The following is a 14,900-nucleotide window of genomic DNA, read 5'->3' as shown; positions in this document are numbered from 1 at the left end:
TCTTGTATAAGTGCATGAACTTTTTTGATTCCTATCTGAATTATTCACTAGAAAGAGGAGAAATCCTAATTTTTAAAAATTATATTGCATGTGTGATTATATTGATAATTGTGATCACTCTTTGAATCAGTTCTCCAAGCTGTGATGTCCAGTGGTAACCTCGAGTAAAGCTGAGGGCAAGTAGGTTATCTCCAAGTATATTACCCACTTGATTTTGTTTATTTTACCAGCACCAAGTCTGCAACATTTTGAATTGTTTCCCCTGCAAGTGCTCCTGTGCCTGCTGTCAGCAAGAGGAGGGCTCGTGGAAGGGATGCTGGAGCCCGTTTGCCCAGCCAGCACGGGGAGCTGCCCCTTGCAGCAGCCTCACCGCTGACCCCGCTCTGCCCAGACACTCCCTGCTGTCCTGAACTGCGCTGAACCCTCTCGTGAAGCTTCTCCCAGATTCTGGAATTTGCTCCTTGATACTCAGACCAGCAAGAAGAAAATCTTGGATAAGTGTCACTGCAGCAAGAATTACAAAGGCTTCCATCTATAAAAAACGAGTTACTGGGTCAGGTCGAGTCTTGCATCATGCACGGTTTAAATTTTCAGTCTTCCTTGTAATGGCATCTCTGGCAAACCTTGGCTCATCTTTTTTCCATTCAGTAGTGTTTCCAACAGACTGCTTTTGCAAAGCTAGAATATTTTTTTTTTTAATTCCCCCCTTGTGAGTAGCTTAAACCACACAGTCCCTCACGCTCCTTTTCCTGGAAAAGAGGTCTGAGAGTTGTGGGTTCACCACGAAACCTCAAAGCAGTAACCAAGTTTTTGACTTTGCTTTGAGAAAAAAAAACCAAAAGCTGTTAGGTTTTTCATGGCAGTTCTGAAAATAAACTATCAAAAACCAGTTGTGCAAAAAATACTGATTTAATTATTTTTTTTTTTCCCTGCTGTTTTGTGATGCTTGTTCTGTTCATTTTCTCTATGGTCGTGGGCAAGACTGTATCTATATAGGTTATTTTAGTTTTAAAAAACCCTAAGTAGATCAAATGGGCGCAGAACAGTTGAGTTGTTCTGCATGGGAGTGCATGCAGAAAGGTCAGTTGTAGTTGAAACTGGCGCTGGATGTGTGTGAATTCCCCTCCGGCAGAAGAAGGTCCCTGTCGGTCGATGCTGTTGGGTTTTTTCACTCGTTGTGATAATGGGTTCATCAGCCAGGTGTGAAACCAGCGCTTGTCCTTGCCTAGACGTGCCCGGAATGGCAGAAGGTCCATCTCCAAGGGAAGCTGTCTGAAGGAGGCTGCTTATCTCTGGACTTTAGGAGGAAGATTTCCTGCCGCTGGAGGCAGCTACGCGGAAAACCCCTCGGGTGAGCCGATTTAAAAATCTCTCTCCCAACGCTTCCTGATGGCTGAAATTTGCATCCCAAAGCGCTTCCTGGTGCGCCGCTGAATGGCTGATAACTTGGGAAGTCCTCTGTGAGCATCACTTTTGTTGACGAAGTTTTATGACTTGTTTTGCTAAATCGGAGATTGTAGATCCCAGTGAGCTGTAGGAGGATATATTGTAAGGAACTAGTAAATCTTAAATCCTTCACCATTAAGCAAGACGCTTAGAGATTCTTCTTAAATGAAAGGGGTTTTGAGATGCTGGTGTCAAAAAGCTGTGAGAAAGCAACAGTGAAAAGCTGTTTTTAGTAGCCACGTCCACTCATTTATACAAACATAATGTACTTTGTTCGCATATGCAGGAATCTCTGCATGCACCAGCTCCCATTCCTGCTTGCAGAACTCCATCCAAGTTATGAAAAGAGTGGAGAAAAAAAATCTTTCTTTAAAAAGAAAGCATTTAATAATCGAAGTATTCACTGGCTAATCAAAACATTTGATAAGTAGCATATATTTTTGGAAAGTCTGTAACAGTTGTTGCTCTTTAGCCTGTTGTTTTCCTCAGCGTTTTGCTTCCCCCGCTGCATCAGGAAAAACAACAGTCTTTAAATCTGTGGCAGTAATATACAGACAGAATAGTTTGGTCCTTCTTCTTAGGTATTTTTTGATTTCATATTCTGCTCTAAATTCAGGATTAAAGCTTTTCTAATAAGGAGATAATGAAAGTTAATGTGACTGCTGCAGTGAGAGGGCAGCAAATCTGAGTTGGGTGGGCACAGTAGCTGATATTTAGTGTTTCACTGATGTTTCATTGGAAGTCAGGTGAACAGTTGGGAAGAGCCGCCACAGACTGAGTTCATGTCTGCATTCTGACCATGAGATGTGATTGCAACCCCTGTGACTGGTGCTTGAAAAGCAGAAAGGTGATAAAATACCCTCTTGTTCAGCCCTTTGGTAGGTGTTTTTCCCAGCTGGGTGCTCATGAGAGAGAATGGGATCCCTTTTGGGAGCTGTGGACATCAATAAGAGCAACATGTCCATGAGGGAGACTTTTCCTTTCTGGCTCACTGGCTGCTGAGGTTGGCTGGCACCACAAGAGCCAGCCACAACTGGGGTTCTTACGCTCTCTGCTCAGAGCACTGGTGGATCCAGCTGTCTCTGGTATTTCCAAAGGGATATGACAATAAGGAGTGGGTGGGCACCCCCAGCTGAGAAGTTTGGGACAGCTGCAGAGAAGCCTGGCAATAGCTCCTCCTTAGGATAAGGGTTGGCCAAAGCTTGGAATTCAGCAGAGGCCAGGAACTAAAGCAAAGCCCAACGCAGAGAAGTCATCGAAAGCCTTGACTCTTTCCATGTCCTTTGTCACTATGCCCCTTGTTTTGTTCTCTGATTAATCCATATCTCCCTTTCCCTCCTTCTCCCTTCTACCATCCATAGAAGCCCTTCTTGACTCTTCTGGTGATGAGAAATGAACCTGCACATTGGTGGTGGATTTTGTTGTTATTGTCTCATCAACATCTGTTTTCCCTGGCATCTCAGTTAAAAAAGCTAATTTTGCTGAGTTGGAGCAGCTGCCACTTCTCACCACAGTAAATTAAGCTTTCAGAAGACCTCATCTTTGGAATTACAGTTCTGATCATAATGTGGATTTTAATAGTCAATTGAGATGCTTATTAAATTATAAGACTGTGCATTAGGAATGTTCCTGTGCTGCTGGAGGAATCTCAATCGTTTAGTTTTTATTAGTTTTGTGATTTAATGAACAGAAAACATTAAACCAAAAAGCCAAATGCAAACCATCTGTATAAAAATGTTCTATAAAATTCAGGAAACTGACAGACATAGTTGTAAAAGTACTTTGCAAAGACACAGCCTCTCTTAAATGCCATCCATTTTAATACAATGATTAATGCCACCACCAGTTTCCTTAACAAAGAACATTTCTCCCTTGTTTCTTTTCCTGGGTTCATGAGATTCAGCCTGTATTTCAGTGATGCTTATCAACGATTTGAAAATTATTCACTCTGGATTGTTTAGATGCAAAGGATGGGGTTTTTTTTTTAGGCGTGAACACACTTCTAATTCTAAAGGGTGTGGCTGCACCACAAGCAGCCGCCGTGTCATTGTGAGGTGAGGTGCCGGCAGTGCCAGATCGATCTTTTATTGTGTTAAAGCTCGATCCATCAGCAGGAGGGTATAAATACAGGGCAATGTCCTCAGCCACCCGCTGCTCCTGCCGAGGTGGGTGTCCTGAATTCTTTGGTGTGTGATAGAATATAACAGGGCAGTCCAGTGATATGGGAGTCACTGGGATCGAGATTGCCAGAGGCTGTACGTGAAAAGGAATAATGGGATTTAACACACAGAGATATTGGGTTTTTTGAGGCTCTTCTTGTTTAAAAATGCATATATTAGGAAAGGGTTCTTCATCCAGAGGATGGTTGGGCACTGGGGCACTGGGACAGGCTCCCCAGGGAAGTGGTCACAGCACCAAGGCTGACAGAGTTCAAGAAGCCTTTAGACAACATTCTCAGGCACAGGGTAGAATTCTTGGGCTTGTCTTGTGCTGGACTTCAGGAGTAGGACTGATGGTTCTTGTGGGTCCTTTCCAACTCAGGATGTTCTATGATTCTATATATATTTATGTAAGTATGTATTATGTATATACAAAAGCATCTTAGTTCTCCTAAAGTACAGCCAAATCCCTACTTTTTGTTCATTTTTTACAGGTATGAAGGACACCTTTGCATAAGATGTTGTCAAACATGTACCTGTGGAAGAAATATCCACATTGCAAACAGGTCCATGCCACAACAGGCATGTGTAGTATTATTCTGCTTCATCTCTTTGATAGGGCTTTTACCTAAACTTTGAAACACATGAGATTTATTGAGGTTCCTGTTTCAGTTTGGATTGTGAAAACAATTGCAGCATAGATCTAAATTATATATAGACCTTTCAATGAAGTTATAATTAGGAGTTCAGTAATAAATCTATTACTCTAGTTGTTGTTTTTTTTTCCATTCCCCCTCACTAGTTTGATTTGAGGGACTTTTAACTTTCTGTTTTCTTATGACTAAGAGTTTTCCTATGGCTCAGGAGTCAAAGGTCTGATTTTATTGGCAATGAAGGGTGCTGTCACTGCTGCTGCTGTTGTACCTTCACAGTGCCTGTACTCTTGCCTGTGTGACTCTGCAAAATCGTTTAGAGAGGGTTTATTTCCTGAGTTCCCAACCTTGCTTGTCCCACTTCTGTGAACAGCCTGTTCTGTTATGCCACTGAAGGGAGTGACTCCACCAAGCATACTGTAAGAGCCATAAACACGAATGCACCAGAGACCAGAGCAGTTTGTAAACCCGCTGTAGCTTATTTAAATCAATGGGAGTTTTGCCACTGAGTTTTAAAGGGAACCAGCTTCCAGGATACAGGTTGTGTACAAAAACCCTTCCTACCCATGCCTCGGCTTCTGTTCATCTGCAGCACTAACAGGAAGCTTAGTGCATTGACAGCTGAGTTTTTGATCTACCAACATGTCACCCCAGATTCCAGCAAAACCTGTTGCAGAATGGGAGTTAAGCTTCCCGTAGCAGCAGCTGTAAGCGGAATTTTGCTGCACGCCCTGTCATCGCGGGCCTGCCTGGAGCTACAGGAGACTTGAGATGGTGCCTCTGGCAACAGGGGCTGGAGCTACAGGAGACTTGAGATGGTGCCTCTGGCAACAGGGGCTGGAGCGCTCATGAGCGAGGACAACCTGGCAGGTGTGAGATCTCTTTTCACACTGGGGCCGCAAGAATCTCTCCAAACGTTTTCATGGAGGGATGAGGCAAGCTCTGACGGTCTCCTTAGAGACAGGAGATAAGGCATCGATCCATGCCGGCCTCAGGAGTGCGTTGTGCCAAGCGCTGCTCTCCACACGGGGCTGATGAAATTTACTGCTGGCAGAGAACGGGAAAAAGAGGGGAAGCGGGAGGACGAACGTAAAGAAATCCGCACGGAAAACTCCAAGCTCTCCGCACGGCCGGCCTGGCCTCCCTCAGGGAGCTCTGAGGGCGCTGGGTCCCTCACGGCCTCCGCCCGCTCCGCACACCCACCGCACCGCGCCGCCCGTCCGGACGCGGGCTCTGAGGGCTCCCGGCTCCGCCCCGGCTTCCCTCAGGCCCTTCCCACCGCCGTCCCGTGTCTCCCGGCTGACCCGGGGCTCTGAGCATGCGGCGGCCCCGGCTCCGCCCCGGCCGGGACAGCGCTGTGGCCGCCCGGGCGTCATGGAGCGGCTCGGGGAGCGGCTCGGGGAGCGCTCGGCGGCGCGGCTGGACACCATCCTGCGGCACCTGTCCCCGCGGCTGGCAGCGGCCCCGGCTCCTGTATCCTTCTGCTGTGGGATCGGGAAGGGGCGGCAGCAGCGTTGGCCCCCCCGTGGGTCGGGGCTCCGCTTCCCCCAGCCCGGCGCGCTTTGCCCCTCGCCCCTCTGTCCTTGTGGGCCCGTGGTTTGTGCGACAGGGACGCCGGCCTGGGAGGGACACACGGGGCGAGTGCTGCCCTGTGTCCCGGTGCTGGAGGACAGCGCTGCCGAGGCAGTCCCGACTGGAATTTCGGGGTCAGTCCCTGACCCAGGCCAAAGCCTCTCCCTGAGGTTCAGCCCCGCAGGCTGTGGGGAGCTGGGATGTTCATCTTGGCAGTGCCCCCCAGCACCGAGCCTGAGGCTTCCCTGCAGCGAATTCTCCTCCTAGAGATTCAAGGAATTCCGCATGACTTAGAAGTTGCACGGCAAGTCACAGATTTCGCTGAAAGGTACAGAGTCGACTGGCAGAGCAGCAGCAGGAAAAACATCAAGGTTTGGTTTGTGAGTGGGAACCGAGGTGGAAATGTTGGAGACTGCCAACATAAGGCAGAGGAAACCTGGATAGAAATAAGTTTTTGCATTGATATGTCTTGTGGTTCCAGAAGTTAAGTGGAGACTGCTTGCTGAGAATGTTTTTAAAGCTGCTGTCATAAATGTTGCTTTAAAAAAAAAACTTTTTCACAGAGCAGAATGCTGACAAGTTACCTCTGAATTATAATACATAGAAGAGGATGTGATCAAACAGGATATAGAAGTCCTCAAATCGAATAAAAATACGAAGGCAGATAGATAGTTGACTCAGACTGGCATAACACAAGTAGGAACACAAAATTAGGAATAAATTATAGGTAAAACACCCTGGTTGTAACATACAGGAAGTAAGGAGAGGTGCTGCACAACCTGTTTGTTTTTAAATCTGGGTCATGATGCAAATAGCTTTGGACCAAAACCGACTAAGTTGGGCTGGAGCAAGAAAGGTGTGTGGGTAAAGTAAATTACAGACTGATAAGAGTGATTCATTTGATACATCAAATGGTACATCAGTTCACTGGTTTTGTTTTCATTTCTGTGCCTCGTGGTTTCGGTTGTCCAGGCAGCCCAGACTTGTCCTCTGAATGTTGTAAAGTGTCAAGAGGAAAGCCAGTGAGAGGAAAAGGTACTACAAAGCCTGGGAAGAAGGTGCTGAAGTGGAGTCCAGCACTGGGTGGGTTTGTCTGCTGTCCCCCCCTTGGGGAGGTGGAGGTGCTGAGGAGGGCCCCATGCCGGGGTTCAGCATGTGCCTGTGTCTCCATCAGCTGTCTGTGGACACTTAGGAGCCTGAATGATCAGGAGTCCCATATTCACTGAAATGTGGTGTGTGGAGCAGTGGTGCCCTCAGTTGGGGGATTCCTTCCTTCCTTCCTCCATGTTCTTCTCTCTGTCTTCCACCCAGTTCCCAGCACCTTTTCCTCCCTCTGGCTCATCGTTTTTGCCACACGTTTTTGCATGTGTTGTTCTTCTCCCACTGTATGTGACTCCTGACAAGATAATGTTTAAGCTTCCTGGTGTGTGGACCATAGACACAACTGCTGTGATGAAATCTATTTCTCATTCCCAAAGCATCCATGGTTTTATGAGCAGTAGAGGAAAGTCTTTTCATAAAACCTTGAAGCAAACATGCATGTGCTGATGGAAAGACCAGCATGAAAATGCTCATTTTTGTTATGGATGTCATTTCAATACTATGCGTAAACCTCTTGTGTAGCTTCTTTAGCATGTGGGGTTTAATTGCCCTGCTGATGAGAATGTGTCTCTGTAGAAGAGAAAAAAAAAGCTTTTTAAAAACCTGTTGAAATGACTTGAAGTGGAGGACAAGCCTAAAGCTCTCCTCTCTTCTTGCTGTCCCTGTCATTTGGAAGGGACCTGATCTCCGCAGTAACTGGAGAGATGGTGAGGGTTTGCAACACTGTACGAGAACATGAAACCTCTGGTTTACTCCTATTGCTTTATTGTTTTAGATTCCTTTCGTTTTTAGAACATTATAAATTATAATAAATTATTATGGAAGCAAAATGAAGAAGAGTGTGGATTGAGTGTCCAGCACAGCACCTGCCTTTAAGATGAACAGCACTGTAGGATCAAGGACTCATACGTGTAGATAATGTTCTAATCTATTTTGTTTGATTGTATATTCCTTAATTCCCACCCCAGATAAGCATTCCTACTTCAGCCCAAGTCAGTGTTGCTCCTCATTCAGGGAGGTTTAGGTAAGCTCCATCTTCCCTGGTAGAGATGAAAGCAAAACAGAGCTCAGGCCTTTCTTCCCCCAAGAACACGTGTTGGTCACTAGGCATGGTTAACGTGTCCCTTGTGTCCCAGCTACACCCTGGACAACGATGTGCTGAGCACAGAGCAGAGGCAGTTCTACGAGGACAATGGGTACCTGCTCATCAGGAACCTCGTGTCTGACAAGGACATCGAGCGCTTCAGGTACCAGGCACTTGCCTGACGGGCTGGGGGGAGCTCTGGGGAGCTGGAGATCGTTGGGTTCTTCCAACGTGGATGTTCCCTCTGGTTTGCAGCAAGGAGTTCACCAGGATCTGCAAAAGAGAGGTGAAGCCACCAGGAGTTATGATTATGAAGGACGAGTCCCGGAGATCCCAGTTCGGTCAGTCTGAAAGCGTGGTTAATAAAGTGCAGGACTTCCAGGAAGATGAAGAGCTGTTCAGATACTGCACTCTGCCTGAGGTAAAACAAACAAAGGGTGCTGGTGGTGGCAGAGCCTGTATGGAGGTATCTGAGCCTGCAGGTCACTCCCATAAACACACAAGTGAGGAAGGAAGATAAGTCAGCCTTTAAGAGTGTTCTGTGTGAACAGGGGATGGATGGAGGTTGAGGCAGAAGACTTAAAGCAGGGCTGCTCTGCCCTTGGTGTGGAGCCAGTCAGGAATGTGACTTGGCCAAACCGTGCCAGGCTAGAGAGGCAGATCAGCCACATGTTCTGAATGTGTTTTATCCAGGCAAACATCTGTCCCTGGGCAGGCCCAGCCTTGCAGCCAATATTCATGTGGCAGATACAGCTCTGTGGGAGTACCCTCCCCATCTTTTCCACCCCTCTCAGCAGCCTCCAGCACCATCTTCCCTCTTGGCCTCCTCCCACCACTCCCATTTGTGTGCCAAGCCAGATCCTCCCTCCGTCCCTCCCTCCCTCATGTCCAGCATCACTCTATCCTCCCTGACCTCCTCCTCCTGTACCCCTGTCCTCAGCCAAACATCCAGCTCCTAGTGCTTCCTCAGCAATATTTCTTCTTGTTTTTCATGTTTCTGATTTTTTTTCCTAATGTTTTCTTCTTTATAGGTCCTCAAATATGTTGAGTGCTTCACAGGGCCAAACATCATGGCAATGCACACCATGCTGATAAATAAACTTCCAGATTCTGGTAAGGAAAACTTGGATTAGAGGAAAATGGGTGAATTATGGTGTGCATGCCAGAATTGAACTTAGTATTTTAGAAAAGCTGTAAAAAAAATTAAACCAAGATAACACTGAAAATTTACAAAGCCATTTTGGTGATAGTTTGTTTTCTTTTTACCTTGGTTTAATGAGACAAAATGAGAAAACACAGGAGAGTTTTTGAGGCTGCACAAAGTCTAAATAGTATGGCAAATGGGGCAAGTAGAAATAACCTAACTGTATCTATTTAAGGAGCAAAATCAATGGCCAAATAAGTATATAAATTATATATAAAAGGCTTTTCTGGTGTGGATGACGTTTCCATTTCCATAGGGGGGAAAAATAACAAGCAAAACTTCAAGAATATTTATTTATGTTTAGACTTCATGGAAGAGAGCCTCCAGGGCAGAGACTTTCTGTGGAGGCTGCAGTCCATAAATTGAGATTTTTTTTTCCCCCTCTTTTAAAGAAAAAGCTAAATAAACATAGGCAGGGTGCAGCACAGACAGGGTTGATTCTGCTTGCATCACAGCAGTACATCCAGTGCCTGCAGAGAGCACAGCTGTTGGAAGGTCTTCATGCTCAGGAGGTTTGTGCAACACTGTGCTGGTTAAAGTTCTCAAAACTGGAGAGCAGCCAAAATGAGAAAATGCGTGCTGGTGGTAAAGGCCAGCAAAAGGAGACTTCTGAGGGGTCACAGGCTAAGCAGCCTTTCGCTGTGTGACCCCAGAGCCACCACCATGGTCCATGGGCTGGGATGGCAGCTCACCTGCTTGGCTTCCGTGGCTGGGCCGGAGCAGCACTGAGTACACCGAGTGTCCCCAGCAGGAAGCAGCAGCTCCTTAGGATGTGCCACAGTGGTTGAACAGAAGGAGAAGGCTGTGTCACGTTTGATGAGGCTGGAGGTTTCTGTCTGTGTTGCAGACCAGCAGACCTTCCTGCACCCCATGCATCAGGACCTGCACTATTTCCCCTTCCGGCCTGCGTCCCGCATCGTGTGCGCCTGGACCGCCATGGAGAGGGCTCACCAGGACAACGGCTGCCTGCACGTGCAGCCAGGGACACACAAGACAGCCCTGAAGCCTCATGGTTATCCAGAGAGGGAGGTAGAGAGTCATGGAGGGCTTGGGAAGGGCTTGCAGAAAGGGGACGTGTTTTGGCTGGGAAGGACTCACTGTAGGGGGGGGAGCATGTGCAGGTCAAAGCTGAGGTTTTCAGTGATTTTTTCTTTCTGTTTATGCAAATACTGACATTGATTTGGGAGAGAGTTTCTTGCGTGACCTCACTCCATGTGACAAGGGTGGATTTGCCTCTGTTCCCACCTTCACCTGGAAAATATCCAGCGCGTTGTGGCATGACAGTATAAACACATGCCAACATTTTCCACTGCCCTTGCCAAGTGTGAGGGCTCTGTCTCCTCCTGTCAAATTGTTCCTGCCTGGTAGCATGTGTACTGTCCCTAAGAGGAGAATTCTGACAGTAAACAGCTGGATGGAATAAAATACCAGTTGGTATCTTCCTCTTAAGAGTTTGTGTTTCCTGGCCTGGCCTGTCAGTGGTGATGGTTATACCAGGAGCAGCAGCTGGACTCCAGCAGTGGCATCAGGCCACCCTTGTGGGGTTTCCCAGTGCTCTTCTCTGTTCTCTCCAGCTGACAATGTCTTTGTCCAAATCCAGCTGCAGAAAATACAGAAAGTATCATTTTTCTGTATGTCAGGCTTGAGGTAGAAGGACTTGTAGGTAATAGTCAGATTTTTAGCTTGGCATATGGAATACTCTGTCCAGGGGAAAGCAGATCCATAGCTGTCCATACTGTGCTCTGAGAATCAGCACTTCCTCTAATTCTAGCTGAGTGATTTCAGTTCAGCCTTTTTGTTTCCTAGGGTAAAACCAACAAACTTTTCCATGGGCTGCTTGATGAGGATGAGAAGATTCCCAGGGTTCACCTTGTCATGGAGAAGGGAGACACAGTGTTCTTCCATCCCCTGCTCATTCATGGCTCTGGGATAAACAGGACATCAGGTTTTCGAAAGGTAGGAAAACATCTCTTGATATGGTTTTTTATATTCTTGAATAAAAAAAAACCCAACTATCCCTCTGTTTTTATCCCTCACCCCCTTTGAATCCTTTCTCAGTTCATGAATATGTGGATTAATGTTTTAAAGAGTTTTTATCTTCCTAATATACTTCAGCACTCTCTTGTTTATTTATTATTTTATTTTTAAACATCTGTCTTCTGTAAGAAGAGCACGCTGTGCAGCTGCTTGAGAAAAACAGAACAGGAGTAGAAATTAGATGTTAAATCTACATTTTAAATTAAAGCCTGTCTGGCTGTACTTGCTTTTCTGAAAGTTCCCTTTCAGCTGTCCCAGATATCAGGACTTTACCTAATCTTCTTTTGTCATCTTCCCCATCTCTGGATAACAAAAGTCTCCATCATTCAATAAATAGTATTTATTTATATGATTGCACAACCCATTTTTCTCTAAAAGATTTGTTGACATGCATGATTCTTTAACTGAAACAGGCAAAAGTGCCCTCCTTTGGTGTTCTGGTCCTGTCCCAGTGCATCCAGGCACTGCAGCATGAGCTGCTCTGTTTTTATTTTGGTTTGCCTATTGTGTGGCCTGTTCTTTCAGCCCCTGTGGCAGTTTGTTGGTGGATTCAAAATAAATGGATTGTGACCCTTGGGGTGCAGGAACTAAGAGCCCTTACAGAACACACAGGTCTGCCCCAGCCCTGACTCTCTCTATTTCCACTCCAGCTGCTGATATTCTGAGATCAGGTAGTATAGCTCATGCTGAGGCAATGAGGGGGAGAAGGGGAGGAAGGGAAGTCAGCAGCAAGAGTATTTCTCCAAGGGGACACTCTCCAGAGCGCTTGGAAAGGAGGAAGGGTTTTGCTGGCGTGATCTGTAAGGAAGGAGTGATGTGTCCACAATCTGGAATGCGTGAGTTTTTTTCCAGCAGTTGTTTGTAGTCACTGTGACAGTGAGTGACACCCACTTTCCTCACACAGAGCATCAGCTGCCACTTTGCCAGCTCAGAGTGTCACTACATTGATGTCAAGAACACAACTCAGGAGCACCTGGAGAAGGAGCTGCAGGAAATGGTTTGCAAGAAATACAATGCAACTTCTGTGGAGCTCAAGGTGAGACTTGGCTCAGTGCCCTTTGTTACAAACCAGGTCAGTTCCCTTTCCCAAGGCTCTCGTGTGGCACATGGGTGCTCTTTGCTTTGCCTAGTTTGGCAGATCAGGCTGTACCAGGCAGAGGTGCTTGGCAGGATGAAAGACTTGATCTTCAGAGGATGACTGGCAGGCTTTTTTGGGGCCTTCTTCCTCATAATGCCTTGTTCACTGGCAGGCTCTTCACATCCCATGATCTCCAGAAATGCCTTCAGAAGCTCTGCTTATATAAAAAAAAAATGTGATAATCTGCCCCAAATTCAAAATTTGAATAAATTCAGTGCTTGTCCAGTTTTTATGTCCACAGTTCTTTCAGTTCCTCCTGCAATGGTGGGTGGATTTTCCTTTTAAAACACGTAGCCACATGTGATCACAATAACAAATGGATTTATTTTGCTTAAATATAATCCCACATCAGTTGTTTATACTCGAGGCTATAGCAGGTTTGTCAGCAGTGATATAGATCTGCCTCAAAACAAAAAAAATGGGACTAATGGACTCTTGCTGAATAACTAAGACCGTTGAGTAAAATAGAAAGCAAATGTAAATTCTTCAGGGATCCAGCCACTGAAAGAAAAATAAACCTTGTTACTGGGGTGAAAATGTTCTGAATATCTTAATCCACAGCAGTTCCCAAGCGTGTGCAAAGCCAGTATCAAGGCAGTAAAGTCTAGATGTAAAAGCAGTAATTTTATTTTAAAATGTACATGTTTTACAATATCTGCGGCTTTCTGGAGGGGGTAGACTTTCTTTTTCACTGTCACTGCAGGCCCCCAGCCAGGTATTAATTAGCATTGACTCCATGATTCTCAGAAGACTGATCAACCACTCTATTAGACTATACTAATTAAGAAACCCATCGCCCTTAGACAGCCATGATACAGGTGCACCCAATTGGTCCTTCAATCTGGCCACCATCCCCATTGGCCAATAAAGAAACCACCCTCTGGTAAACAAATCTCCATAACACATTCCACATGTTCACAACAACAGGTGGAGCAGGTGAAGATAAGAATGGTTTATCATTCTTTTCTCTGATCTTCTCACAGCCTTTCCCAGGACAATGCCTGGGAAAGTTGTGCCTGTTGCTCTCTTTGGTCAGAGAGCTGCTGCCACATTTCACCCTTGGTGTTTTAGTGGTGTTCTGTGTGTTTCCTTCCAGTGTGCCTGGGTGTGGTGGGGTGCCCAGCTGTGTTTTGCAAGCTGATCTTTCATGTCTGTAAAGCCACAGCTTGTTTGGCTTTCTGTTCCTGGGGTTATTTAGGTGCTTGGTGAAATCCAAAGGGATGTGTAGTGAGGCTCTCTCCTTCTCCTGAGTGGAAATGTGTTTGTTCTTACAAACCCCAGAGAAGTCTCTGTGTTTTTGTGTAGCTTAAAGATTTTTTTTTTAGCCAGAGTTTGAGTTTTCTCCCAGAAGAGTGCCCAGGTCTTATTTCACCTACAGAAGATGATTAGAACTAAGCAACTCTCAACTTCTGTCTCTGTAAACTGGAATCCTGGTCACTTTTTTCTGGCCCTCAAGGTGCTTTTTCTTTGTCTCATTTTTGTTTTGAAGGATATTTGGAACTTCCGAGCACGGCTTGTGCAAGGGGAAAGAATCAACCTGTAGAAGATCCTGTGAAGAGCAGGATGGAAAACAGGGGCCTGAGAATGAGCTTCTCTGAGGGAAGAGCACAGACCCTGCCTGGCCAGGCAGAATTCCCTTTGTTGACCTCTGTAATGGTAACTTAGTCAAATGCTGCACTGCAAAATCGTTCTATGCTAATTCAGAATAATTGCACTGAGCTTGGGCAGCTGATGTATGTCAAAGGAAACCTAACCTAGAAAAACAGATTTGCTGCAGTTGTCTTAGACAATCGAAGAATCAAATTCTTGAAAGAGCACTTTGATTTTCTTGGTGTTTTCATTCTTTTTTCTTAAAAGTTTTTAACAGGACACACCTTTAGAATAATGCTATACCAATCTAGGATTTTATGCAAGAATTTCCAGTATTTCCAACTTCCTTTCCTGTGCCAAAAAAAAAAAAAAAATCAGTTTTATACAAGCCCTCAGTGACATGGGGAGTTACTAGTGTAGCTGATGAAGATGTGGGTGTTGGTACCAGCAGAATCAATGGTGTAAGGAAGTGGCTAAAGAAAAAGCAGCAACCACACACAGAGAAAAATGGGATTTATGGACAGGAATATGATTGCTGGCAGAGCTCCTCAAGCATGCTTGGCGTGGCATCATACCTGACCAGGCAGCTCTGGCACAGGTGAAATATGAGTCTGACAGTGTTGGGAGCTACTGGGCCAACAAAGCAGCCTCCCACTGGCCTTGCACAACTGATCCAAAGCTGTGTGAAGTGTGGGAATCCTTTGAGTCTGGCAGGTCTGAGAAAAGGAGCCTTTTGCTGCTGCCAGGTTGAGGAAGTGTTTGGATGCTCCCTGGGATGCAGTGGTGGCAGGGTGGAGTGATGCACACTGAAATGATCCTCTTGCCTTTGACAGTGTTTTTTCCTTGCTTTCTGAAAGATTCTTTTGCTTTCAGAATCTATTTTTTGAAATAAAGAATAAACCAGAGTGAAACTGCA

At 45.8% G+C, this 14,900-nt stretch overlaps 1 protein-coding gene across 1 annotated transcript; it reads left to right on the top strand.

Moving 5' to 3' along the window:
- The first annotated feature begins 5,568 nt into the window (after positions 1 to 5,568).
- On the top strand, positions 5,569 to 14,900 carry PHYH (phytanoyl-CoA 2-hydroxylase). Its single transcript, XM_084206912.1, has 9 exons — positions 5,569 to 5,731; positions 7,900 to 7,955; positions 8,068 to 8,178; positions 8,271 to 8,436; positions 9,047 to 9,128; positions 10,067 to 10,248; positions 11,026 to 11,175; positions 12,161 to 12,292; positions 13,884 to 14,900. The coding sequence occupies exons 1-9, from the start codon at positions 5,633 to 5,635 to the stop codon at positions 13,935 to 13,937; spliced, it is 1,032 nt and encodes a 343-aa protein (XP_084063038.1). The 5' UTR covers positions 5,569 to 5,632; the 3' UTR covers positions 13,938 to 14,900.

The sequence above is a fragment of the Fringilla coelebs genome (genome assembly GCF_963513975.1).
Source record: "Fringilla coelebs genome assembly, chromosome: 5".
Taxonomy (NCBI): Eukaryota; Metazoa; Chordata; class Aves; order Passeriformes; family Fringillidae; genus Fringilla; species Fringilla coelebs.
This window is presented reverse-complemented; position numbering and strand designations above follow the sequence as displayed.

What these genes read in the sequence shown, in the direction of transcription:
- PHYH (XM_084206912.1), top strand. Translation starts at nt 5,633, where the DNA reads ATGGAGCGGCTCGGGGAGCGGCTCGGGGAGCGCTCGGCGGCGCGGCTG. An exon ending in CCTCATTCAGGGAGGTTTAG is followed by an intron (nt 7,956 to 8,067) that starts GTAAGCTCCATC and finishes CTTGTGTCCCAG; the next exon opens with CTACACCCTGGACAACGATG. An exon ending in GATACTGCACTCTGCCTGAG is followed by an intron (nt 8,437 to 9,046) that starts GTAAAACAAACA and finishes TCTTCTTTATAG; the next exon opens with GTCCTCAAATATGTTGAGTG.